Below are 27472 nucleotides of genomic sequence, written 5' to 3'. Positions count from 1 at the left end.
GCAGAGAAGGAGAGGGGACTTAGGAGGGGATGGAGGCTCACTGGTTAGAAGAGATCTTTGCAATTCTTTTTCTCTTTCTTTTTTGTTTGTTTTGGTTTTTTTTTTTTTTTTTTTTTTTTGAGACGGAGTCTTGCTCTGTAGCCCGGGCTGGAGTGCAGTGGCCAGATCTCAGCTCACTGCAAGCTCCGCCTCCCGGGTTTACGCCATTCTCCTGCCTCAGCCTCCAGAGTAGCTGGGACTACAGGCGCCCGCCACCTCACCCGGCTAGTTTTTTGTATTTTTAGTAGAGATGGGGTTTCACCGTGTTAGCCAGGATGGTCTCGATCTCCTGACCTCGTGATCCGCCCGTCTCGGCCTCCCAAAGTGCTGGGATTACAGGCTTAAGCCACCGCGCCCGGCCTGTTTTGTTTTTAATAATAGAGACAAGGTCTCATTATGTTGCCCAGGCTGGTCTCAAACTCCTAAGCTCAAGTGATCCTCCCACCTCGGCCTCCCAGAGTGCTAGGATTACAGGCGTGAGCCACTGTGCGTGACTGTCTTTGAAAAATTTTTTTTTTTTTTAGATGGAGTCACTCTGTCATCCAGGCTGGAGTGCAGTGGCGCAATCTTGGCTCACCACAACCTCTGCCTTCCAGGTTCAAGCAATTCTCCTGCCTCAGTTTCCCAAGTAGCTGGGATTACAGGTGAATGCCACCACGCCCTGCTAATTTTTGTTGTATTTTTAGTGGAGATGGGGTTTTGCCATTTTGGCCAGGCTGATCTCAAACTCCTGACCTCAGGTGATCTGCCTATGTTGGCCTCCCAAAGTGCTGGGATTACAGGCATGAGCCACTGCTCCCGGCCCATCTTTGCAATTTTTGAACTGAGTTCTAGATTATACCCCCTCTACTAGACTGCAAATCTCTTTTTCCAAGTCATCTTTGTATCCTCTCCAGTCACACCCTTTGCCTTGTGTGTGTGGAGTCCTTGATCCACAGTCATTGAATGACAAATTAAAGCCACTCACTAGAAAGCCTTTCCCCTAGCTACAGCTCATGGTCACTCAATAACTACACAATGAACACCTACTGTATACTAAGCACTGGCTCAGATAATGGGCACACAATTGCCAAAAACGAAAACACAGAGTGTCTGCCCCTCCTAGAGATCACAGTCCAGTGGAAACAAAGACATTTAGTAAGTAGGAGTGGTCCTGAGGGCTCATGATTATCTCAGGGGACCTTGTGATCTATCCGCCTCAGCCTCCCAAAGTGTTGGGATTACAGGTGTGAGCCACCGTGCACAGACAATTTTCTCATTTTTTTTTTGTAGAGACAGGGTCTCACTGTGTTGCCTAGGCTGGTATTGAACTCCTGGGTTCAAGGTGCCCAGTTTTAACACTTCCTAACACTTCTTAACAATGTGGTCATGGGCAAGGCACCAGCCTCAGTTTCTTGCTTTGTAAAAAAAAAAAAAAAAAAAAAAAACACCTCCTTTAGGCCAGGCATGGAGGCTCATGCCAGGTACCATAGGTGACCGCAGAGCAGGGGGATCCAAGGCTGAGGGCCCTGGAACATTTCCTTGAAGAAGAGATAGATCTTTAAGCTGAGACGCAGAGGGGAGGGAGAGAAATCTGCCAGATGAAGGAGACTGGGAGAAGCGGTTTGGGCAGAACTAACAGTATTTATGAAGGCCCAGAATTCAGAGAGCACGTGGCTCATTGAAAGAACTGACAGGGCCAGGTGAGGTGGCTCACGCCTGTAATCCCAGCACTTTGGGAGGCCGAGGCGGGCAGATCACCTGAGGTCAGGAGTTTGAGACCAGCCTGACTAACATGGTGAAACCCAGTATATACTAAAAATACAAAAATTAGCTGGGCATAGTGGCGGGCGCCTGTAATCCCAGCTACTCAGGAGGCTGAGGCAGGAGACTCGCTTGAACCCAGGAGGCGAAGGTTGCAGTGAGCCGAGATCACGCCATTGCTCTCCAGCCTGGGTGACAGACCAAGACTCCATCTCAAAAAAAAAAAAAAGAAAAGAAAAGAAAGAAAGAACTGACAGAAGTTTCCTAAGCCTTCTGAACTCCAGCCAACAGGAAGATCTTCCAACCCTCACTCCAGGGGAGACCCCAGGCATTGTTGTTACCAGAAAGAAAGGAATCTACTGCTTTTCTGTGGCCTTTCCCCAGGCCCCAAACCCCGGTCCTGGGAAACAGAAGGAATCCTCAAAAATGGCTGGGGCACACTGAGGCAAGAATGCCATGGTTGTGGTTGGGAAGGTAGCTTCTGGTCCAGGTGCTGGAATCCTGGATTAAGACCCTAGACAAATCACTACCCACCTCTCCCTAGATCTCAATTTTCATACTTTATGGATCCTCGGTATTTAGCACAACATCCAATACTCCAGCTTTTTTGAATTAATGAACGACTGCAGTTTCCATTTGTAAAAAGATTCCTTGCAATGCTAAGATTCTGGATCTGAGTCCCACAGTCATCCCTGCCCAGGACTCTTTGAGCAACAGAAGCACCATGAAAGGAACCAGCACAGTGCCCAGCACACCCACAGCAAATGTTTGTTGAACGAATGAGTATTTCCCCTGAAATCACTATAAGAGCTGTGATCCTTCCTTCCTTCTCTCAACAGCTGCTGTGATCTCCAGCACTCCTAACCCTGTGCAGTTATTGTCACTCACCCACTCCAAAGGCAGATGTCAGGTTTTGTTGAAGGTAAATCCTGGCTAATGCCTTTAGTGCTCTATCCTAGAGGAAAAAGATCTAAGATGACTCTGTATGGAGCTGAGAGGTAGTACAAGAAAGAAAAAGACTGAGTTTCAATCTGAAAATTAACACATGTCTCATTTTGTACTTTCTGTCTTACAAACACCAAACCTGCCAGATGTTCTGTCCCACTCCTGTAAACAACTAAAATGCACCAGGGTCTGCTGGCAGAGCTCTGAAATGGGCAAATGCTCCTGATCCACCATACTGCCAGCTTGCCCTGAGCCAGGTGTCTATAGGAAGGGCAAGAGTTCCCAGCTGGGCAAACCCTCAACACATTTTCCCTCTCTCGTGGGTTTCCAGGCTAGCCCGCGGAAGCTTGATTCATCCACAACCGTACTGAAACATAGAATTAATTCTGGCTATACCCTGGGTGAGCTAGGCCATTATGGCAGCCAAACTACCACTTACAGAATAATTTCTATGGGAAAATGTGTTCTGAGCTCTAAGCAACCAAATTATAAGTGGGAAATAGGCACACCCAGGTTCGAATCCCAGTTGTTTTTTTTGTTTGTTTGTTTTTTGTCTTTTGCTTTTTGTTTTTTTGAGACAGAGTTTCACTCTTGTCGCCCAGGTTGGAGTGCAGTGGTGCAAATTCGGCTTGCTGCAACCTCTGTCTCCTGGGTTCAAGCGATTTTCCTGCCTTAGCCTCCCCAGTAGCTGGGATTACAGGTGTGCGCCACCACGCCCAGCTAATTTTTGTATTTTTAGTAGAGACAGGGTTTCACCATGTTGGCCAGGCTGGTCTCGAACTCCTGACCTCAGTTGTCCTGCCCGCCTTGGCCTCCCAAAGTGCTGCGATTACAGGTGTGAGCCACTGCACCCGGCCTCGAATCCCAGTATTATCACTTCCTAACGATGTGGTCAGGGGCAAGGCACTCGTCTCAGTTTCTTGCTTTGTTAAAACAACAACAACAACAACAACAACAAAACACCTCCTTTAGGCCAGGCATGGAGGCTCATGCCTATAATCCCACCTCTTTGGGAGACCAAGGCAGGAGGAGTTCAAAACCAGCCTGGCCAACAAAGAGAGACCCCATCTCTACAAAAGAAAAATTTTTAAATTTAGCTAGGCATGATGGTACATGCCTGTAGTCATAGCTACTCAGGAGGCTAAGGCAAAGGATCACTTCAGCCCAGGAGTCTGAGGCTGCAGTGAGCTATGATCATGCCACTGCACTTCAGCCTGGGTGACAGAGCAAGACTGTCTCAAAAAAAAAAAAATTTTTTTTCCTCTAGAAGGTTCTAGTGTATAATAAATAGACACCTGTGAAAAGGCCTCAGCTGCTCCTGGTACACAGGAGCTTTTGCAGAGGCCCTGAAGACAAGACCCAGGCAGAGTCCCTCTGAGCCACTTATCCAGCTTTGCATAGGGGCAGCATTACCACTGGACTTGGGCTCAGAGCAAGTGTTTATGAGATAAATGAGGTGCCATCTCAGAAATCACAGAGCACTCCTCTACCTTTGACCTTCTGCAGGCTTTCACTGGCTTCTATGAGCCAAGAACCTTCTCCGCCCCCACCCAGCTCTCTCTCCCCTGCAATCTCTCCATGAAAAGCATTGTTCTGGCTTCCTCTGCTCTGGGTCCTGGGAAGGGGCTTAGCCTCCAAAAGGGGCCAGAAGCCCTGGCCTCTCACCCTGGGCCTGGACATTAGCCTGGCCTGCTAGCGGGCAGCCCAAAAGAGCGAGCAGAGAACCAGGGCACGCTCCCAGGAACACCAGGGCTGGTAGGAAGCCGGCCTCCTCCCACGGGGGCTGGGGTTTGGCCCCTCCTTCATCTGTTTGTTTCCCTGCTACAGCCAGAACGGTCTGTACCCGAAGGATGGTGCTAACGGCCAAGGAATCCGTAGGGTCCTAAAGTTCGACCTACTTCCTTTCCTTGCCCTTGTTCCCCAAATTCAGGGTTTCCTGGCCATGGGCTGCTTGTCCCTTGCCTAGGGTCACTGGCACTGTGGAGATCAATCACCTTGAGCGAGGCCCCCTACACGGCACTGTGCTTCCCCCCATTCCACATCCCAGGTGCCATGGCTCTGCGGCCTCCTCCCTGGTTCCAGTCCTGTCCATCTGTTAATGGGCCTCCCTCCCTGGCACTGCTCACTGGGGCTCAGTTGTCCAGACCCCACGCCACCTCCTTACCCATCACCCCCAATCCTGCCATAGCAAAAAAAAAAAAAATACAATTCTTGTGAAAAGAATATAAGTTCATGGTAAAAATCTACCAGTGCAAAAGGTGTAGAAAGAAAAAGTAGGCTGGGCGCGGTGGCTCATACTCGTAATCCTAGCACTTGGGGAGGCTGAGGTGGGCAGATCACCTAAGGTAAGTGGTTTGAGACCAGCCTAGCCAACATGGCGAAACCCCGTCTCTACTAAAAATACAAAAATTAGCTGGGTGTGGTGGCACAAGCCTGTTAATTCTAGCTACTTGAGAGGCTGAGGCAGGTGAATCGCTTGAACCCAAGAAGCGGAGGTTGCAGTAAGCCGAGATTGCACCTCTGCACTCCAACCTGGGCAACAGAGTGAGACTCTCTCTGTCTCAAAAAAAAAAAAAAAAAAAAAGAAAAAGAAAAAGAAAAAGAAAAAGCCTTTTCATCCATCTTCAACAGCTTCTCCAGTATCCTTCTAGATGTTTTCTCAGCATGTTTAAGTGCGTGTATCTGCAGAGGAGTGTCCTCTTTTGTCTCCCCTCAGCCTGGGATTATAGTGTACAAATTGTTCTGCAACCTGTTCCTGTCACCTCACAGCAGATCTTGGACATCTTTCCAAAATCTACCTCCCTCTTTTTAACACCCACATAATTTCCCATGATTGGGATGTACTGTAATTTATTTAACTGTTTTCCTACCAGAGACACTTAGGTGGTTTTCAGTTTTTGCAATCATGACCTAATTGTTTCCCTGCCTTAGGTCTCCAACCTCCAATCTGCCCTTCACACCACTACTAGATTCCAATCCCCAATCTGATTTGTCATCCCCAGCATAAACCTCTTCCTGGTGGTAGGGTTATTCACTAGGTGTCTATTGCCCCCATATACCTTAAGCTGCTCAAGACCAGGTGTTGCCTTGGAGCTCCTGGCAAGGAACTCTCCAGACCTGTCAACTCAGCACTTTCTGAGCCAGTCTCAGCGCTGCCCTGGGGAAATGTACAGAGGTTCTCAGGCCATATAGATACTCATTCTTTTTTTTTTTTTTTTTTTTTGAGACACAGTCTCACTCTCTCCCCCAGGCTGGAGTACAATGGAATAATCTTGGCTCACTGCAACCTCTGCCTCCCGGGTTCAAGCAATTCTCCTGCCTCAGCCTCCCAAGTAACTGGGATTACAGCCATGCACCACCACACCCAGATAATTTTTGTATTTTTTAAGTAGAGACAGGGTTTTGCCATGTTGGCCAGGATGGTCTTGAACTCCTGACCTCAGGTGATTCACCCCCCTCTGCCTCCCAAAGTGCTGGGATTACAGGTGTGAGCCACCACACCTGGCCTCATTCTTTTTTTGTTTTGTTTTGTTTTGTTTTTGTGTTTTCATATATTATTATTGGAAACTCTGTGGGCTGGGCTTTTTGTGCAGGGCACCAGGAGATCCAGGACAAAATAGATACAAACCCTGGCCTCCTAGAGCTTGCAGTTTAGTGGGAAAGTCAGGCATTGGACATTCACACAGGTAGATGAATGAATGATTACAAAGGGAACTGGTGCTTTGAAAGGAAACAGCATGGGAGAAGAAGGGATTGCGGGCAACCTGGGAAGCCCTCTCTGAAGAGGTAACAAGCTGCAGTGGAGAGATACCAGCAGACTGTGGGATCTGGTTCCCACACTGGAACCAGATTCTGGACACTTCCCCTTTATTCTCCTCAAATATACAAGAAGGGGAATCCCCCTTTCAGTTTTAACTTTCTATGACAATAACAAGTGCTGGCCGAGTTCAGAGGGAGTAGAGTTCCCCACCGCCTGGGAGGGGTCATGGAGATTTCTTGCTGATTCCACATTGACCTTGAGTCACATGTGGGCTCCAGTTCCATTCAATTCTGGGTCAAACACTTGTTGAGCATATACTGTATATATCCCAACACTGGGACAGGGGTGTGTGTGGGTGTATTGGGGGCAATTATAGTGGTGGTGGTAGAGGGTATTTAAAGATTTATATAAGACAGCCGGGTGTGGTGGCTCATGACTGTAATCCCAGCACTTTGGGAGGCTGAGATAGTTGGATCATTAGGGACCAGGAGTTTGAGACCAACCTGGCCAACATGGTGAAACCCCTGTCTCTACTAAAAATACAAAAATTAGCTGGACATGGTGGCATGTGCCTGTAATTCCAGCTACTTGGGATGCTGAGACAGGAGAATCACTTGAACCCAGGAGGTGGAAGTTGCGGCAAGTCAAGATTTGTGCCACTGCACTCAAGTCTGGGTGACAGAGTGAGACTCCATCTCAAAAAAAAAAAAAAAGATACATATATTGGGAGGCCAAGGAAAGAGGATTGCTTAAGACCAGGAGTTCAAGACCAGCCTGGTCAGCATAGTGAGACCCTGTCTCTACCAAACATTTTAGAAATAAAAACAATTTTGTTTTGTTTTGTTTTAAGATTTAAAATATGTGCCAGGCATGGTGGCTCACGCCTGTAATCCCAGCACTTTGGGAGGCTGAGGCAGGCAGATCACCTGAGGTCAGGAGTTCGAAACCAGCCTGGCCAACATGGTGAAACCCCATCTCTACTAAAAATACAAAAATTAGCTGGGCATGGGGGCGGCTGCCTGTAATCCCAGCTACTCAGGAGGTTGAGGCCCAAGAATCGCTTGAACCCAGGAGGCGGATGCTGCAGTAAGTCGAGATCGCACCACTGCACTCCAGCCTGGGCAACAGAGCAAGATTCTATCTCAAAAAAAAAAAAAAAAACTATTGAAGGAGAAGGGAGCAACTCATGCACAGCTGTGTGACTGAGCACAGGCTTCCAAGGCAAGCAGGCCTGGGCTGGACTCCCTACCCTGAATTCTCCAGCAGGGGAACAAGGGGGTTCCCAAGCCTGTTCAAGGAGGGCTTCTCAAAGGACCTGGAGCTTAACACAAGCCTGGAGTGTGAGCTGCAGCTATAAGGTGGGAAGTGCATTGAAGAAGAGTAATTGGTGTGAAGGTAGGAGCAAGCTGGAATGGAAGCCACCTGAGGCCCCACAGGAATGGCATCTCACCAGGCACAGGGAACCTGGGAAAGGTTAATTATGGCTGGGCACTGTGGCTCATGCCTGTAATCCCAGCACTTTGAGAGGCCGAGGCAGGCAGATCACTTGAGGACAGGAGTTTGAGACCAGCCTGGCCAACATGGTGAAACCCCATCTCTAATAAAAATACAAAAATTAGCTGGGTGGGTGGCACACACCTGTAATCCCAGCTACTTTGGAGGCTGGGGCAGGAGAATCACTTGAACCCAGGAGGTAGAGGTTGCAGTGAGCTGAGATCGCACTACTGCATTCCAGCTTGGGGGACAGAGCAAGATCCTGTCTCAAAAAATTAATTAAATTTTTTTAAAAAACAGAGCACGTTAAGGAGTACAGGCATCCATTTTTCTCAGGGCCAAAGATTTTTTTATCCCAGTGGGAGCACCAGATGAGAGAAGAGAAAATCTGCTGTGACCTCTGCCAGTCTCACTTCCAGGTCTATGTGTCTGTCTTTAGCATTATTAAAGTACTGTAAATTATATGCTTATCCTTTGTTGATGTTCTCTTTAGGATCCATCTTACGTGGCTGTATATATTTTGCATATCTACATACATATTACTATGCAAAGTTGTATACACAAAGCCATGCATACTGTACTTTATGGAAAATTTAAGAGCGTTTCAGATATAATTAGAACCATATGTGTTTTTCCCCTTCTGGGCTGTGGGTGGGAGATGAATCTAGAGCCTGCCCCCGAGGCTTGCGAGGCTGAACTAAGCAGCCAGACTGGCTCTAAAGGCAATGGGGAGCTATAAAAAGGTCTGGAGAGGGAGGCCCTAGTGAGGCTGAACAGAAGTTAAATAAACAGAAAGTTCCAGGCTCTCCTTCCTTATACTTAAGAAAAATCAGAGCAGTAAATCCCAAACCAGTTCTGCCCACAATTCATCTGCAGATGAGCATCCCTTGCTCCATCTGTGCAGAAAAGCCATAGTGTGGGGCCGCAGCACTATGGAGTCAGCCTCTGCAAGCAACAAGGCCCAGAGGCTGAGGGGCTTCAGGCCCCAGCAAAACCCAGTGACCCTGTTGTCAAATCTGAATGTCATCATCTGCCTCCAGGGCTGACCAGATCTGGATGGGGGCGTCAGGGTCAGGATCCTGTTCCATGTGGCAAGAGCTTGGGGAAGCTGCTGCAGGCCTACTGATGACCTTCTTTCCTGGCCCAGACACTCTTAAAACTTCCTGGCGAGGGAGGCGACACACCTTATTGTGCAGCCCTCAACGAACGCATCAGCTGCACTAAGTGCTGAAGAAAAGCTCCCATAATAACCATGTGTGATAATAAAAAGATAAAGAGGCAAATAGGTATGTAGGTCACCTCAAAAATAGCCACCCATCCACCTGGCCTGGGTAGCCACTTGTGCCAGGTGGGTTCAAAGGTTTTCCTTGCTTCCCTTCGCAAGCTGATGCCCCCTGCACTTTTCAAGATTGCCTTAAATACAACTCCTTCCTCCACTAGCAGAGGTAGCCGGGGCAGTAGGGACTGCAGCCCAACAGGGGCAGCCCTGCGCCCTGCGTCCCCTCCACCAAATCAATCCTGGGGTCAGAGGGCACAAAGGTTTGGCCTCTCTGACGTGAGTTCTCGGGGCTAAGTCAGGGTTTAGGGTAGTGACTCACAGACATTCTTTCCCCCTATCCCTTAGGGTTTGCGCACACCCAGGAAGCCTTCCCCTCCCCAACAGAGACCGCTTTGTTAGCACGACCCACCCGGTTGGAGAAGAGTTACAGCCTCAGGGTTGTGAGGGCCTCCTCGGCCTCTCCCTCCCTCCCCCTCTCTCCTCTCTAGGGCTCTCACCAGAAAGGCGCCAACCCTGCGCCCTGCCCCCACCCAGCCGCCGGGGCCCCAAATGCTGAGCTCAGCATCTCTGTGGCCTGGCCGCCCTCCTCCCGGGCAGTGGGAGGAGCCTCCTTCCTCCCGAGGGTGGGCGGGGCCAGGGCCAGCCCCGCCCTCCTCCCCGTTCCCCATCTCCCTCCATCCCCCTCCCGTTCCTCAGTCGCACGTTCTCCAAGTCACGTCCCCGCTTCCCCCAGTAGGGGGTCGACGGGGATTGGACCCTCCCCCCAGTCAGCTGCTCTGCATCTGTCACCCCGGCGGCAGCGCTCTCTTGAGGTTGCACCTCAGCTGTGGAGGGAGGAGAGAGGGAGCTGAAGGGGGGTCTTCCCTTCCCCCATCCCGCTGGCCCCAGACAAGCCACCGCAGACCGCGGAGAAATCAGTTAAGCTCCTGAGTGCACCAGTTCCCGGAGCAGAGTCTGAGAGTTTTTGTGTTTCTGTGCGGCTGCTTTTAAGTACAAAAAGATTCAGCAGTGGTTCCTGGGTGCCTATGCCAGAGTCTGGCCCTTTGTGGATTACATACGGGACAGCTGGGGTGGGGAAGGGCCCCTCTTCACAGGCACCAATTCCCAGAGTGGCCTTCCTATGGGACCCCAGAGCTCCCAGGGGGAGGATTCCAGAGGGGGATGTGGTAACAGAATCACTGTCACTTCTGGGACTGAGGGTGTCAGCTAAAGGGAAACCCCTCGAGTGTCAGTCGGCCTTGCCATTTGAGTCAGCACTGCTAGGTGCTGCTGAATTCTGCAGGGGGAGGAAGAACCTGATCAGATAAAACAAGGGCTGACCTAGAGAAAGTCTCTTGGGTCAACATCTTCTTAGCGATAACAGAAGATCACTCCGACTGTTCTACACCCCACCCTACAACATCGACCCCCCTCTTTCCAGCATTAACAGTCCCCTTTAGTTTACAACTAAGAGTGTGGGTTGCCTGGGATCAGGAAATGAGCCTAGATGTAGAGTCCTGGCTCCAGCCTTGCTGACGCCATGTGACTATAGGCACGTCACTGCACCTATCTGAATCTCAGTTTTCTCACCTGTGCAGTGACATTGATGAGGTCTGTCCTGCCTACAAACTCTACACAGGTATATTAGTCGTTGTTTTTTAATTTTTAGTAGAGGTGGGGGTCTCACAACTTGCCCCAGGCTGGTTTGAACTCCTGGATTCAAGCAATCCTCCCATCTCCACCTACCAAATGCTGGGATTACAGGTGTGGGCCACCGTACCAGGCCATTATTTTTGTTTTGTTGGTTTTCATTTTTGTTTGATACAGCGTCTCACTCTGTCACGCAGGCTGGAGTGCAGTGGAACGATCTTGGCTCACCGCAACCTCTGCTTCCCGGGCTCCTGCCTCAGCCTCCCAGGTAGCTGGGATTACAGGTGCACACCACCAAGCCTGGGTAATTTTTTTATTTTTAGTAGAGACAGGGTTTCACTACATTGGCCATGCTGGTCTCGAACTCCTGGCCTCAAGTGATCCACTCGCCTCAGTCTCCCAAATCATGTGCTGGAATTACAGGCGTGAGCCACTGCCCAGCCTAAGTCTTTTTTTTGAGACAGAATCTCCCTTTGTGGCCCAGGCTGGAGTGCAGTGGCACAATCTCAGCTCACTGTAACATCAGCCTCCTGGGCTCAAGTGTTTTTCCCACCTCAGCCTCCCAAGAAGCTGATGCTACAGGTGCACTCTACCATGCCCAGCTAACTTTTTGTCTCTTTAGTAGAGATGGGGTTTCACCATGTTGGCCAGGCTGGTCTTGACCTCCTGGACTCAAGTGATCTGCCTACCTTGGCCTTCCAAAGTGTGAGATTACAGGCATGAGCCACCATGCCCAGCCTCCAGTTGTTATTTTTATTGACAAAGTTATGAAAATCCTTTAGAACATGTGGAAAAAGACAAATAAAAAGTTTAAGGCCGGGTGTAGTGGCTCATGCCTGTAATCCCAGCACTTTGGGAGGCCAAGGCTGCCAGATCGCCTGAGGTCCGGAGTTCAAGACCAGCCTGGCCAACATGGTGAAACCCTGTCTCTATTAAAAATACAATTGTTAGCCGGGCATGGTGGTGGGCGCCTGCAATCCCAGCTACTCAGGAGGCTGAGGCAGGAGAATCGCCTAAATCCAGGAGACAGAGGTTGCAGTGAGCCGAGATCGTGTCCAGTCTGGGAAACACAAGACTCCATCTCAAAATTTAAAAAAAAAAATTAAAAATTATGAAAGCCCTAAAAAATATGGAAGTGTGTTTTTTTGTTTGTTTGGTTTGGTTTTTTTGAGATGGAGTTTTGCACTGTCACCCATGCTGGAGATCTAGGCTCACTGCAACCTCCACCTCCCAGGTTCAAGCGATGAGCCACCATGCCCGGCCTATGCAAGTGTTTCTAGAATCCTAAAGAGCTCCATAAGGGTCAATGATCTTTGTGAGGAGGCTGGTGCGGTGGCTCACGCCTGTAGTCCCAGCACTTTGGGAGGCTAAAGGGGGCAGATCACCCGAGGTCAAGAGTTTGAGACCAGCCTGGGCAACACAGTGAAACCCCGTCTCTGCTAAAAATACAAAAGTAAACCGGGCGTGTTGGTGCATTCCTGTAATCTCAGCTACTCGGGAGGCTGAGGCAGGTGAATCCCTTGAAGCCGGGAGGCAGAGGTTGCAGTGAGCTGAGATTACACCACTGTACTCCAGCCTGGACGACAGAGTGAGACTCCACCTCAAAAAAAAAAAAAAGATCTTTGTGAAGAGATGGCAAATTGCCAGGTGGGCTGGCAGCTCCCATTTCCTGCCAGCCCAGGTGTTCTAGAGAAAGGCTCAACATGCAGACCTGGGCAGCTGCCTTTTACCTTTTGCATATACCTGAGTTTCCCAAGCCTTTGACTATTAAGGCCACTGGAGATAAAAATGCACTTCCGAGTGAGGTTAGAGGTGTGGCAGAAGGGTGAGGAAGGAGACCAAAGGCAGGGAGAAGAAAGTTCCAGAGGACTGAGTAGGGCCTAAATGCCAGGAGAGAGGGAGATCCTGGAACCTCCTAAGGCTCCCTGCCCTGCAGCTCAGTTCCTTGTCCATAAAGTGGGGAGGTTGGGGGCTGGAAGGAGTACTCTCTTAGGACCTGCTTCTCTTAACATTAAAAGATTTTAGCTGGGCGTGGTGGCTCACGCCTCTAATCCCAGCACTTTGGGAGGCTGAGGCGGGCGGATCACCTGAGGTTGGGAGTTCGAGACCAGCCTGACCAACATGGAGAAACCCCATCTCTACTAAAAATACAAAAAAGCTAGCCAGGTGTAGTGGCGCACGCCTGTAATCCCAGCTACTTGGGAGGCTGAGGCAGGAGAATCGCTTGAACCTGGGAGGCGGAAGTTGCGGTGAGCCGAGATTGCACCATTGCACTCCAACCTGGGCAACAAGAGTGAAACTCCATCTCAAAAAAAAAAAGAAAGAAAAGAAAAAAAATATTTTAAGGTTCATTCTACTGACAGAAGAATCCTGACTGTGAGAGGGCTGACCCTTCTCTCTGCTGATCTAACACTACTCACCCCAGCCCTTTGGGAAACCCAGAGGCCAGACAGGTCCTCCTGGTCTCCTTTCTTCTCCGGAAGGAAAATCAACAACAATGAAGTGAGCTCATTTTGCTGTCCAGACAAGTGATGAGCCTGGGTTTGGGCTGTCCCAACTGCAGCAGGTCCTGATCATCTCCATCATCCCCTGTCATAGATGCCCTAGGTTGGTGGAAAAACCCTCATCCCTGCTTCTCCCTTTGTTATATGGATATCATCAATATTTCCATATTGTAGACCAATTGGAAGCCCTCAAAAGGCAAAAACACTGAAATGGCTGAAATGCCTATTTCTACCTTCTCTGGCAGGCCTCCTGCAGACAGTCCTATGGGCTAGGCCTGGGGTTTGGGGGAAAGCAACTCCATGGAATTTATCATATCTTCCTCCTCTGCTATGATCCTTGTAGAGGTTGAAGAGGTCTTTGAGATTCTCTAGTTCCATGTTTTCAAAACTTCAGTATGAAGGCCGGACTTGGTTGCTCACGGCCTGTAATCCCAGAATTTTGGGAGGCCGAGGCAGGCAGATTACTTGAGGCCAGGAGTTAGAGACCAGCCTGGCCAACATGGCAAAACCCTGTCTCTACTAAAAATAGAAAAATTAGCCGCGTGGTGGCGCATGCCTGTAATGCCAGCTACTCGTGAGGCTGCAGCAGGAGAATTTCTTGAACCCGGGAGGCAGAGGTTGCAGAAAGAAAAAAACAAGTTTTTTTCTTTTTTTGGAGGGAGAAATTAAGTAATCTAGTAAGAAATCTAAACATTTGCTACTGAAATTAACACAGATAAAATGTACAATAAAATGCAAAATTGTGGGGGTTTTTTTGTTTTTTGTTTTTTATTTTTTGAGACAGAGTCTCGCTCTATTGCCCAGGCTGGAGTGCAGTGGTGCGATCTCGGCTCACTGCAAACTCGGCCTCCTGGGTTCATGCCATTCTCCTGCCTCAGCCTCCTAAGTAGTTGGGACTACAGGCGCCCACCACTGCACCCAGCTAATTTTTTGTATTTTTAGTAGAGATAGGGTTTCCCTGTGTTAGTCTATCTCCCAACCTCGTGATCCGCCTGCCTCAGCCTCCCAAAGTGCTGGGATTACAGGCGTGAGCCACCGCGCCCAGCCAAAATTGCGTTATTTGTAATAAAACTTCTGGGCTTCAAAGACATAGTATGTTTCCTGGGGGCTGCTTCTGGGCCACAGCCCAGACTTCGATCCATCCTTAGTGGCCAAACAGCCTGACTCAGGTCTGCTGACTCCTGTCCTCTCACCCCACAGGCCCCGGGCTAGTCGAGGCTTAAGAGACTCACTAGAGAGAGGGGGTTGCCTAGCCCTCCCTGTACTTTATTGCTTTCTCTCCTCACAAGGGTTCAGAACCCAGGAATGGAGAGAGATCTTAGTAATGGCTGGCAGAAACCTGGCCCCTAAGTGGATGGGGTTCCTTCCTGACAGCCAGTGGGGCAGGTGAGGAGAAAAGAGACAGTGCTGGAGTCAGAAGGACGAGGTTCCAGGCCTGGCTGGGTCCCCAGGACAACTCATTTGACCGCACGGGCTGGAGATGGGTGGGCTGCATGAAGTCTGGTAGGCTGTCTGTGCCTTTGCTACTGCTGGGATACAGAGGTCTGCCAGAATCCTCAGGCTACTCTCCCATCTCTCAAAACCTTTATTCCTTGGCATGGGTGGTTTATCAACCTAACCCTTTGTGGGGTTTGCACTGCCCTGCCCTCTCCCCAGAGGAAATGACTTCTTGGGAAACCTAGGACCCCGGGCAGAACCAAGTAGAACTGGTTTTCTGTGAGCTCACCTTTGTCATGTGTGAGCCCTGTCTACACAGCTGTAAGCTGTCACCTGCCCCAACCCACCCATGCCTATCTTTCTTTCCTAGAGGTCAATAAGCACCCCAACTAAAGATAAGCATCAGAATCGCCTGGAGAATTTTGCTCCTAAGGAACCCACCCAGACCTACCCAATCAGAATGGGGCTTGAGGAGATGAAAATCTTGGTTTTACAAGCTCCTCAGCTGATTCTAATTTTTTTTTTTTTTCCGAGAGAGTCTCACTCTGTTGCCCAGGTTGGAGTGCAATGGCGCGATCTCAGCTCACTGCAACGTCCGCCTCCTGGGTTCAAGCGATTCTCCTGCCTCAGCCTCCTGAGTAGGTGGGACTACAGGCATGTGCCACCACACCTGGCTAATTTTTGTATTTTTAGTAGAGATCAGAGTTCACTATGTTGGCCAGGCTGGTCTTGAACTCCTGACCTCGTGATCCGCCCGCCTTAGCCTCCCAAAGTGCTGAGATTATAGGCGTGAGCCACCATACCCAGCCTGATTCTAATTATTAATGAGACCTGAAATGAAAGCCACTGGTTCATGGAGAGATTATGGGACTCTCACTTTGAGCCTCAATGTCCACATCTGTAGAATGGCACTATATTTGTTCCTCAGGGCATACTTGGACAACAGATTTTTTTTTTTTTTTGAGACGGAGTCTCCCTCTTGTTGCCCAGGCTGGAGTGCAATGGCACGATCTCGGCTCACCACAACCTCTGCCTCCCAGGTTCAAGCAATTCTCTTGCCTCAGTCTCACTAGTAGTTGGGTTTACAGGCAGGTGCCACCACGCCCGGCTAATTTTGTATTTTTAGTACAGACGGGGTTTCTCCATGTTGGTCACATTGGTCTCGAACTCCCAACCTCAGGTGATCCGCCCGCCTCGGCCTCCCAAAGTGCTGGGATTACAGGCATGAGCCACCGCGCCCAGTCTGGACAACGGATTTTTAAAAACTGCTTTGAAAGACTGCTCAATACAGGCCGGGCCCGGTGGCTCATGCCTGTAATCCCAGCACTTTGGGAGGCGGAGGGGGTTGGATCACTTGATGTCAGGAGTTCAAGACCAGCCTGGCCAACATGGTGACACCCCATCTCTACTAAAAATACAAAAATTAGCCGGGCGTGGTGGCACGTGCCTGCAGTCCCAGCTACTCGGGAGGCTGAGGCAGGAGAATCACTTGAACCCAGGAGTCAGAGATTGCAGTGAGCCTGAGATTGTGCCATTGCATTCTAACCTGGGCAACAGAGTGAGACTCCATCTCAAAAAAAAAAAAAAGACTGCACAATACATTGTATTGTTAGTATTTCCATTTCAAAAAGCAGCCTCATTTGCAAAAAGACTCCCCGCTGAGTTTTTAACTTTCCCTCCAGTAGGGTAGTCAAAATCCTCCTTGAAGCCCTCACTTCAGCTTTTCACAAGCCTCCTAAACCAGGTGCATTTATAATCATGCTATTTTGACCAAGCTGTTTGTTGTTTTTCAAGAAAGCCACAGAATCCTGGGAACACTTCTGCTGACTTCTCATCTCCACCTCCTCCCACCACTCCACCCTCTGCTTACTGCCCCCACCCACGGGCTCCTCCACCAGCCACTTCCACCAGCTGCAATGAGAAATGTCCAAAGGGCTGCAGAGGCGCCCCAAGCAGAGACATGCGAGCGAGCTGGCTGGCCTCCAGGGGTTTCCATCCTGAATTCTGGGGTTCTTGGAATCACACCCCCACCCCAAGATCTGGTTCAACTTCCTAAACCTGACTGGGGCGACTTGCCAGACCGAAGCGGAACCGGTGCTCAGGACAGAACCGCCTGAATAGGGAGGGGCAGGTGGCCGGGAGTGAGTGCTCATTGACTTTAAATTGCAGGTTGCTGCGAGTCCCATGGGAATAGAGTGCAACCCTGGAAGAGACGGGGTTTCTGCATGGTCAGGGCCCTGGCCACAGACACTGGGACATGGGGCCTGATCACCAACTCCAGAGTCCTGAGTCATCTGGGACATGACACCAGCCCATTCCTGCTCAGAGGTTGGCCAGTATCCCCACCAGGGTTGTCTTGCGGCTGCCATGTTGCATGTTGTGTCTATGTGATGATTGCTCCCTGGAGTACTACTCTCCAGAAGACACATGTTCATGCAGACTCTAATGGTAGCAGCATCCTCTGGAGTTGTGCAAAGAGGCAGCCCTGCTTCTTCTTCTTCTCTTTTTATAATTAAAAAAAAAATAGAGATGAGGGTCTCACTATGTTGGCCAGGTTGGTCTTGAACTCTTGGCCTCAAGCAATCCTCCCACATTGTCCTCCCAAAGTGCTAGGATTATAGGCATGAGCCACCACACCCAGCCCTACTTCTGCTAACAAGGGAACATTTCAACTTCAAAGCATTCTGAGGGGAGTGACTGCTTGATGGGTAAAGGACCTCCATGGGAGTTAGGAAGGTGTTTTGGAACCAGATAGAGGTAGTGGTTGCACAACATTGTGAATGTACTAAATACCACTGAACCGTTCACTTTGAAATGGTTAATTTTCCTTCCTGCCTGCCTGCCTGCCTGCCTTCCTTCCTTCCTTCCTTCCTTCCTTCCTTCCTTCCTTCCTTCTTTCTTTCTTTCTTTCTTTTTTTCTTTCTTTCTTTCTTTCTCTTTCTTTTCTTTCTTTCTTTTTTGAGACAGGGACTCACTCTGTCGCCTAGGCTGTAAGGCAGTAGCGTGATCACGGCTCACTGCAGCCTCCACCTCCTGGGCTCAAGTGATCCTCCCGCCTCAGCCTCCTGAGTAGCTAAGACCACAGGTGTGGGCCACCACATCTGGATAATTTTTTTTTTTTTTACTTTTTTGTTTTTTGTAGTGTTAATCCCAGCACTTTGGGAGGCCAAGGTGGGCAGATCACCTGAGGTCAGGAGTTCGAGACCATCCCGACCAACATGGTGAAACCCTGTCTCTACTAAAAATACAAAATGAGCCAAGCGTGGTGGCGCACGCCTGTAATCCCAGCTACTCAGGAGGCTGAGACCTGGGCAACAAGAGCAAAAGTCTGTTTCAAAAAAAAAAAAGCCGGGTGCAGTGATTCACGCCTGTAATCCCAACGCTTTGGGAGACCAAGGCAGGCAGATCACTGGAGGTCGGGAGCTCGAGACCAGCTTGACCAACATGGAGAAATCCCGTCGCTACTAAAAACACAAAATTAGCCAGGCATGGTGGTGCATGCCTGTAATCTCAGCTACTCGGGAGGTTGAGGCAGGAGAATCACTTGAACCCAGGAGGCGGAGGTTGCAGTGAGCCGAGATCGTGCCATTGCACTCCAGCCTGGGCAACAAGAGCGAAACAGCGAAACTCTGTCTCAAAAAAAAAAAAAGATTCCCTACAACAGATCAGCCCTCTGCAAGGTGTCACCTCTCTCCCCAGTTTCCTGGGGTCGGCAGTCGCTGACTGTATTCCAGAGGAAGAAATGGATTGGCTTAGAAGCCCCATTCCCGGACCCCAGCTGAGGAGGAAGGGAAATGGTCAGAGCTATCCAAGGCTCTTGGCAGCACTTGCCAGAAAGAGGATGGAAAGGTCCTCTTGAAGGCACCCCATAGGCCCCACTAGATCCTGGGAATCTAGATGCAGGTGTCTGCAATTCTGGGGAAAGCCATGTGCTTTTTGTTTTTGTCTCACTATGTCACCCAAGCTGTAGTGCAGTGGTACCATCATAGCTCACTGTAACCCTGGCCGCTCCAGCGTATCTCCTATCTCAGCCTCCTGAGTACCTGGGACTAAAGATGTGTGCTACCGTGGCCAGTTAATTTTTATTTTTTATTTATTTATTTTTTTGAGACGGAGTTTCGCTCTGTCAGCCAGGTTCGAGTGCAGTGGCGAGATCACGGCTCACTGCAAACTCCGCCTTCCAGGTTCAAGTGATTCTCCTGCCTCAGCCTCCCAAGTAGCTGGGACTACAGGCACGTGCCACCACGCCCAGGTAATTTTTTTGTATTTTTAGTAGAGATGGAGTTTCGCCATGTTGGCCAGGCTGGTCTTGAATTCCTGACCTCAGGTGATCCACCTGCCTTGGCCTCCCAAAGTGCTAAGATTACAGGCATGAGCCACCTCACCCACCCAAGAATTTTTTTTTTTTTGAGGTGGAGTCTCACTCTGTCACCCAGGCTGGAGTGCAGTGGCGCAACATCAGCTCACTGCAACCTCCGCCCCCCGCACACCACCACACTTGGCTAATTTTTGTATTTTTGGTAGAGACAGGGTTTTTCTTTTCCTTTTCTACTTCTATTTTTTTTTTTTTTTTTTTTTTTAAGACTGCGTGTCACTCTGTAGCCGAAGCTTGGGTGCAGCGGTGCAATCTTGGCTCACTGCAACCTCTCCCTCCTGGGTTCAAGCAATTCTCCTCCCTCAGCCTCCTGAGTAGCTGGTACTACAAGCACCCAACACCACACCCAGCTAATTTTCATATTTTTAGTAGAGATGGGGTTTTCACCATGTTGGCCAGGATGGTCTCAATCTCTTGACCTTGTGATCTGCCTGCCTCGGCCTCCCAAAATGCTGGGATTACAGATGTGAACCACTGCGCCTGGCCAACTTTTTGTATTTTAGTAGAGACGGGGTTTCACCATGTTGCCCAGGGTGGTCTTAAACTCCTGAGCTCAGGTGATCCGCCCGCCTCAGCCTCCCACAGTGCTGGAGTTACAGGCGTGAGCCACGGTGCCCGGTAAGACAGGGTTTCACCATGTTGGCCAGGCTGGTCTCTAACTACTGACCTTGTGATCCGCCCGCCTTGGCCTCCCAAAGTGCTGGGATTACAGGCATAAGCCACTGCACCTGGCTAATTTTAAAATTTTTTGTAGATACGGGGTCTCACTGTGTTGTCTAGGCTGGTCCTAAACTCCTGGCTTCGAGTAATCCTCTCACCTCCAAAGTGTGTGGGTTAAAAGTGTGAGCCACCACAGCCAGAGAAGCCACGTTCTCGCCTCATCTAGCCATTCATTCATCCATTCATTCATGTATTTATCCAAGGAACATTTGCTGAGCCTTTTCTATGTACTGGGCACAGTGCTGGCTACTTGAAGTTAGGATGAGTAGAACGCCATCCTCAAGTAGCTTACTGTCTAGTGGGAAGACCAAAGTGGAAAGAGTTATTAATAACAAAGATACACACAGGCTGGAAGGATGCTCTGAGGAAGGCACCTAAGGGATGGAGTGTTGGGATGGGGGTGCTAGGGAAGGCTTCCTGGAGGAAGGGATGCCAGAGTTGGGTGGCCAAGGCTGCTGGTGGAAGCATGTCCAGCTAAGCCCACCTTGCCCTGAGGGGAGGAGGAGCGGGTGGATGGACACCAAATGCAGGGTTTCTAGGTTCTGTGAGAGCTCCAGTGAGGTCTGAGGCCAGGAGATGGAGCTTCCTCCTGCCCAGAAGGGCTCCATTTGCAGAGTTGTGCGGGGAGGGGGTGTTCAGTGTAGGGAGGATGGTTACAAAGTCTTTCTAGCTCCAGCCAGATGGAAGGGATTCTACCCTCCACCTCAGGACAGGATGGACCAAAGCCCTGCACTCTGGCTCCCCGGAGAGGCTAGCAGTTAAGAACTCCCCCTTCCCCCCCAACTTTTAGATCCAAAGTTTCTCCTAGCAGACAGGCCTTGTCTCTATCAGGGGTTTTAGCGGGTGTCACAGGGGAAGGGGAAGACACTGACCACCCCAACTCCCCCAGGCCTCTGCCAGGCCTCCTTGCAGGAGACTTTACCCTGGAACCCACTCCCTCCTACTTTAGGAAACATTTCCAACAACAGGACTGCCTTCCTTTATTTTATTATTATTTTTTAAATTGCCTTTTAGAAACACAGTGAGAAAATAACACTAATAGATTTCTTTTGAAAAGAAACTGTTTTATTAACAGAAGGAGACAGTGAATGAAAAAAAGGTGCTTGGAACACTGTTAGGCAGTCTTGATGGTGTTTGTTGAATGAATAAATGATTCCTAATACACTGACCTTCCCAAACCGAACCCAGATTCTTTTTCTTATGAATATCTACTTAAAAAAAAAAAAAAAAAAAAAAAAGCCTGTACTTTCTTTAGGTCAGTGTTCCACATTTTCCTAAAATTTTTTTTCCTGTCAAAAAAAAAAAAAAAAAAAAAGGCCAGGCGTGGTGGCTCACGGCTGTAATCCCAGCACTTTGGGAGGCCAAGGCTGGTAGATCACCTGAGGTCAGAAGTTTGAGACCAGCCTGGCCAACATAGTGAAACGCTGTCTCTACTAAAAATACAAAAAATTAGCTGGACATGGTGGTAGGCGCCTGTAGTTCCAGCTACTCGGGAGGCTGAGGCAGAACAATGGCGTGAACCCAGGCGTTGGAGTTTGGAGGCGGAGTTTGCAGTGAGCCAAGATAGCGCCACTGCATTTCAGCCTGGGCGAGAGAGTGAGACCACCATCTCAAAAAAAAAAAAAAGAAGAAAAAGAAGAAGAAACATCCTAACTATCTCCTGAGGGTGTTTAGGTGTCCTGCCCCGTCAGCCTGGAGGAAAGGTGAATGTTCTGATGGATTAATTCAGATCTTCTCTCTGGCCAGCAGGAAGATGCACCTATGCAGGTCACCTCTGTAAAGAGTGATTTCAAGAGCATGTCATCTACTCCAGCCCTCCAAGAACTTCATCTAGCCGCCTTGATCCAGTGTCTTTTTATTTATTATTTTTAATTTTTATATCCCCATTGTTAAGCAATCTGGTGTCTTTCAGGCTCCAACAAGTGACACAGCTTGAAGAATGGGAAGAGAAGGCCGTGAAAGTCCCAGTGGCTCACAAACTATTCCATTCTGCAGCTGTCTTTAAGATGTCTCCTGGATCCCCCGATTTCTTTTTTTATCCATAAATTTGTCTCCGTAAGTGGGTCTCCCACCTGTAAAATGAGAGTAGGGTGCAGGGCTTGGATTCTGGTTCTTTCAGGTTCTAAGTCTTGGCCCAAGTGTCAACTTTTTCTTTTTTCTTTTTAAGTTGGGGTGGGGATGAAGGTTGAGGAGGGCAGTGGCCTGACATCTCCTGCAAGTGTCATTTGTCACGCGAAAGCAAGCCTGACCCGAGGCAAGGCCCGCCTATCTGGTTAGGTTCCTTGCTCGCCCCGGGGGCCCTGGGCGTCTGATGTAAGTTTGGCTCCCTCTTCCATCAGGGTCCCCGTGTCCCAGACTGATAAACCTTTAGAGCAATAAAGGTCGAGTCCGTCCCAACCTCCACCCACCTCGGCAACCACTGTTAGCCTCCGAGCACTGCTGCCAGGCCAGATTTCCTGCGGCCCCGCCTGAATGACGAAACAGGGGATGGCCATTGCACTCCCTGGCATTTCCAGAGATCTCGGTCCTCGGTCCTGATGCAACCGTCTGGGTCTTTTACACAAAGCGTTATGCGAGGGCTGGGCGCTAGGACCCGGGGGCCGCCCGGGCAGGGAGGCCCGGCCTCGCTGCCTGCAGTCAGCCGGGCGGGAGGATGGGTCTGTGAGTCCAACTGCTGTGGATCCTCGTTTCCATCCCTGCACTGGGCGCTATGAACCCAGGCCCATCCACACTCCTCTAACCACTCTCCTCAAGCCTTCTCCTTGGGAGCAGTTAGAAGGTGGAAGCGGATAGGGTTTGGGAGGCAGGGATCCCCATTAACCCATGTCCTGGGGCTGTAGAGTAACGCCAGGATGGGCAGGTGGGGCCTTAGGGAAGCAGCAGCATGGTGCCCGGAGCTGCCCAGTTTGTGGACCCCACCCCCATATCCCGACCCTTTGCATAGCAGGAATAGAGTGGGTAAGGGCGCGAGGGCAGGCCGGGCTAACGTCTGCTCCCGCGCCGCCGTCCCACGGGTATTCCCCTCGTGTGTTCCCAGTTGTGCCCGAAGCTTTAGGATCCAAGACGCTGGGGGCAACCATTTTCCTTGCCCGCCGCCCCCTCACGCTTCCTTGCCTCTCCTCCTAGCCTGGTCACGGGCTGTCCCCTCCCCCAGCAATGCAACCCTATAATAAACAAGTCTTTCCTTGATCCTCCCCTGCCGCGAGCGCCCTCGGGGACCTTGGCAGCTGCAGCCGCCCCGGATCCTTTCCAGAAAGGGGGCGTGGCGGTGGGTCGGGGTTCGGCTGCGAGCGTTCTGGGGCTCAATGGAGGCGGGGCCCGGCCGCTGTCACCGGGCAGGAGAGAACGTTGCTTACGTGCGCCCGGAGTCCATTGGCCAAGGCGGGCCACACTCCCGGGCCTGGATTGGGTCGTGGCGCAGAGAAGGCGTGGCCTTGCCGCGCTAGTCCTTATAGGCTGCTCCGCGCTGGTGCTAGGGAGCAGCAGGCCAAGGGGGAGGTGCGAGTGTGGAGCAGGGACAGGTCTGGGCAGCTCTCGGTGGTTGGCACCGGTTCGCACACCCATTCGAGCGGCAGGACGCACTTGTCTTAGCAGTTCTCGCTGGCCGCGCTAGCTGGTGAGCGTCCCTTCTGTGTGTGGGTCCTAGAGCTCGCGGTCTGGTCTGGTCCCCAGACTGACGCCTGGTCGGTGACCCTCTTGTCTTACAGCGGCTTCTGCGCTCCGGCACTCTGTGCTCATCAGCAAACGCCCTGGCGTCTGTCCTCACCATGCCTAGCCTTTGGGACCGCTTCTCGTCGTCGTCGTCCACCTCGTCTTCGCCCTCGTCCTTGTCCGGAACTCCCACCCCAGATCGGCCGCCGCGCTCAGCCTGGGGGTCGGCGGCCCGAGAGGAGGGGTTTGACCGCTCCACGAGCCTGGAGAGCTCGGACTGCGAGTCCCTGGACAGCAGCAACAGTGGCTTCGGGCCGGAGGAAGGTGAGCGGTGGGCGGGTGCCGACGCGACTCGAGGGGCCGGGAAGGTGGGGAAGCCCCGGTGCTGGAAGGGGTCAGAACCACCTTGGCTTCCTATCCCATCGGGACCCAGATTGCTTGGGGGCAGGGGGAATTGGAGTATTAGGTGAGTGAGGCGGAAACTGAGGCACGGAGTGGGAAGGAGCGTTGGTTTCTTAAGGAAACAGCACCTCCCCCGCCTGTGCGTTTCCTTTTGAAGCCGCTCTAATACCCCTTCCTGTGTGCTCTCCTTTCCAGACTCGGCTTACCTAGATGGAGTGTCGTTGCCCGACTTCGAGCTGCTCAGTGACCCTGAGGATGAACACCTGTGTGCCAACCTGATGCAGCTGCTGCAGGAGAGCCTGGCCCAGGCGCGTCTGGGCTCGCGGCGCCCTGCGCGCCTGCTGATGCCTGGCCAGCTGGTGAGCCAGGTGGGCAAAGAACTACTACGCCTGGCCTACAGCGAGCCGTGCGGCCTGCGGGGGGCGCTGCTGGACGTCTGCGTGGAGCAGGGCAAGAGCTGCCACAGCGTGGGCCAGCTGGCACTCGACCCCAGCCTGGTGCCCACCTTCCAGCTGACCCTCGTGCTGCGCCTGGACTCACGACTCTGGCCTAAGATCCAGGGGCTGTTTAGCTCCGCCAACTCTCCCTTCCTCCCTGGCTTCAGCCAGTCCCTGACTCTGAGCACTGGCTTTCGAGTCATCAAGAAGAAGCTGTACAGCTCGGAACAGCTGCTCATTGAGGAGTGTTGAACTTCAACCTGCGGGGGCTGACAGTGCCCCCCAAGGCAGAGACAGCTGAACTTTTGGGGTGGAGACTAGAGGCAGGAGCTGAGGGACTGATTCCTGTGGTTGGAAAACTGAGGCAGCCACCTAAGGTGGAGGTGGGGGAACAGTGTTTCCCAGGAAGTTCATTGAGTTGTGTGCAGGTGGCTGTGCACTGGGGACACATACCCCTCAGTACTGTAGCATGAAACAAAGGCTTAGGGGCCAACAAGGCTTCCAGCTGGATGTGTGTGTAGCATGTACCTTATTATTTTTGTTACTGACAGTTAACAGTGGTGTGACAGCCAGAGAGCAGCTGGGCTGCTCAGGCCTCGGCCTGGCCCAGGGTGAAAGGGCACGTGCTCCTCAGAGCAGCCAGAGGGAGGGGGGAGGTCGTGGAGGTGGTTTGTGTATCTTACTGGTCTGAAGGGACCAAGTGTGTTGTTTGTTTTGTATCTTTTGTCTTTCTGATCGGAGCATCACTACTGACCTGTTGTAGGCAGCTATCTTACAGACGCATGAATGTAAGAGTAGGAAGGGGTGGGTGTCAGGGATCACTTGGGATCTTTGACACTTGAAAAAATACACCTGGGAGCTGCATTCAACCCTTCCCCCACCGTGTGCTGTGGAGTTGAGCTGGGAGGGAGGGGCCGAGAGGGTGGGGGCTGGAACCCCTCCCTGGGAGGAATGCCATCCGGGTCTTCCATCTAGAACTGTTTACATGAAGATAAGATACTCACTGTTCATGAATACACTTGATGTTCAAGTATTAAGACCTATGCAATATTTTTTACTTTTCTAATAAACATGTTTGTTAAAACAGTTGGTTGAGTCTCTCATCAGTGCCATGAAGTGAAAAGGAGGGAGATGGGTGCTAGTGAAAGGCAGGTCTCATCAGGCCCTGGGGTTCACCTGTGTGTTCCTCCGTCCCTTTCTGGGACTGCCTGCCAGCCTGGTGACAGAGGTATGTGTACCGTGTGCCATCTGTGCCAAGAACCCTTGGCTCTGTGCTGGCTGAAGCTACTAGGAGAACACTGGAAACCCCTGAAGGTAGGGGGTGAGTCAGACCTCCCACCATGCCAGAGTCTCCAGAGGGAGAACTCACCTGGCTGCCCAAGTTAGAAGGCCCAGACAGGAGGGCCCACTGAGCCCAAGGTCTTTAACAGTGAAAGAACTAGAAAATACCTTTTTTCTTTCTGGGAGAAAAAATCACAGTTGTTCTGCCATCATGAAAATTACAAATCTTATCTCTGGATATGAAAAGGCTAAGAGGGGGAGTTTGAAAAAGGCTACTTAGTTCATGCCTCTCACTGGACAAGGAACCAAGAGGGGCGTGAGCTGCCACTGGAAGGAAGTCTGGACCAGGCGGGTGCAGAACTCCCTGCACACACACAGGTGAGGGAAGGAGTGCTAATGGCTTAGAGAGCAAGGAGACAGCAGGCCTATTTTAACCATGCCTTGGGTCACCCAGATGCCCTCTATGCACCTGCTGTCCCAGTCACTTGGGATGCTGAAGCCAGAGGATTGCTTGAGTCCAGGAGTTCAAGGCTGCAGCCTGGGTGACAGCAAGACCCTGTCTCTAAAAACAAAACAAAAGATTCATTGTGCACTCTGGGTCCTAAGTTCCTTATCAGAGAAATTGGCAAATTGGGGTTGGGCCAGATGAAGTCCAAGGCCTTTCCCCCTTCTTCCCTGGGACTACATCCACACACACCAACTGGCCTTTGGAGAGTTCTTATCTCCCTTGTTTCTCTTCCTGGTCCCAGACAGGCCTTGTTTGCTCAAGACTGTAAAACAGTGGTTCTTCCACTTGAGTGTGTGTAATCAGATCACATGGGCCCTCCTGGAGATTCTCAGTGCATCTGGGCCAGGGCCCCAGAAATCTGCATTTACATCAGGGATTCCAATGGAGGGTCCTAAACTTTACGACGACTTGGAAGACCCACCTCCCTTTGGTAGAACTGAATGACTTGGTCCCTGAAATGAATAAACTTGGGTTGGAAGTGCATTTGGAAATGGATGGTGAGAACAGTGAAGATGCCCAGAGCAGTGTTAGGAAAGCCCTCACATCCATTTTCTTAGCACATACTCCTAATAGCCACCCTGTGAGGGGTGGGTGGGGCGGCAGGGGTTTGTAATGTTTTACAAATTAGTAAATGGAGGCCCAAGCCCTGGAATGGTCATCTTCTTGGATAAGGGCTGACTTTGTCCACTGCCAGCCTCTTGAGATTCAGGGCTGAGAGTGAAGCAAGCTTGACACCCGGGCTGAGTCTGAAGGGCACTTTCCCAGGAACTGAGATATGTGCCAACGCTCATGACCCTGCCTCCGCAGTCTCAAAAGAGAAGCAAGGAAACAATTGTCTGTCTTCAGAGTAGACAGACTCTACTCTGAAGTGATGGATTGGTCAGCATTAGCCGCTTTCCAAGCCAAGGATGCAGCTGAGCCCAGCACTGCACCTTTTCTTAGATAGTCAGACTGAGGCCAAATCAAAGCTTGGGTTCCCAAGCTAGCTCAGCTGAGATACCCTCTCCCAGAGCCAAACTGGTTTTCCTCATTCTCACAGAGCCTGAAAATCCTCCTGCAGCAGGACAGAAGGGTCCGCAAGTGGGAACCCTGTAGCTTGAGTCTGGGTGAAAGGGAAGAGGCTTGCTGAGGCCCAAGACAGTTCTGGGTCCTGAGGTCTCCTAAGATGTGGCAGGGAGCTTTGCTCCAGGTACTGGACTCCCTAAGAGAAAATGGGGCAGGCTTATTTGTTGCTAAGCCGGAAAGCTAAGAAAGCTTATAAAGACCTA

The 27472-nt window shown here is 50.9% G+C and overlaps 1 protein-coding gene and 1 long non-coding RNA gene across 3 annotated transcripts; one reads left to right on the top strand and one right to left on the bottom strand.

The window, feature by feature from the left end:
• Window positions 1-21951: 21951 nt before the first annotated feature.
• LOC135965120 (uncharacterized) lies at window positions 21952-23187 on the bottom strand. Its single transcript, XR_010577984.2, has 2 exons — window positions 22334-23187; window positions 21952-21997 (listed from the first exon to the last, which is right to left on the bottom strand). It is a non-coding gene; the product is annotated as an uncharacterized lncRNA (long non-coding RNA).
• Window positions 23188-23402: 215 nt separating this feature from the next.
• Window positions 23403-25501, top strand: DDIT4 (DNA damage inducible transcript 4). 2 transcript variants are annotated; one of them, XM_045400089.1, is made up of 3 exons: window positions 23403-23541; window positions 23633-23900; window positions 24174-25501. In XM_045400089.1, the coding sequence occupies exons 2-3, from the start codon at window positions 23693-23695 to the stop codon at window positions 24665-24667; spliced, it is 702 nt and encodes a 233-aa protein (XP_045256024.1). In that variant the 5' UTR covers window positions 23403-23541; window positions 23633-23692; the 3' UTR covers window positions 24668-25501. The 2 variants fall into 2 exon arrangements, with proteins under 2 accessions (XP_045256024.1, XP_015311350.1); XM_015455864.2 differs by having other exon boundaries at window positions 23403-23900.
• The last annotated feature ends 1971 nt before the right edge of the window (window positions 25502-27472 follow it).

The sequence above is a fragment of the Macaca fascicularis genome, chromosome 9 (genome assembly GCF_037993035.2).
Source record: "Macaca fascicularis isolate 582-1 chromosome 9, T2T-MFA8v1.1".
NCBI lineage: Eukaryota > Metazoa > Chordata > Mammalia > Primates > Cercopithecidae > Macaca > Macaca fascicularis.
Note: the sequence above shows the minus strand (reverse complement) of the source record. Positions and strands in the feature narration are given on the sequence as shown.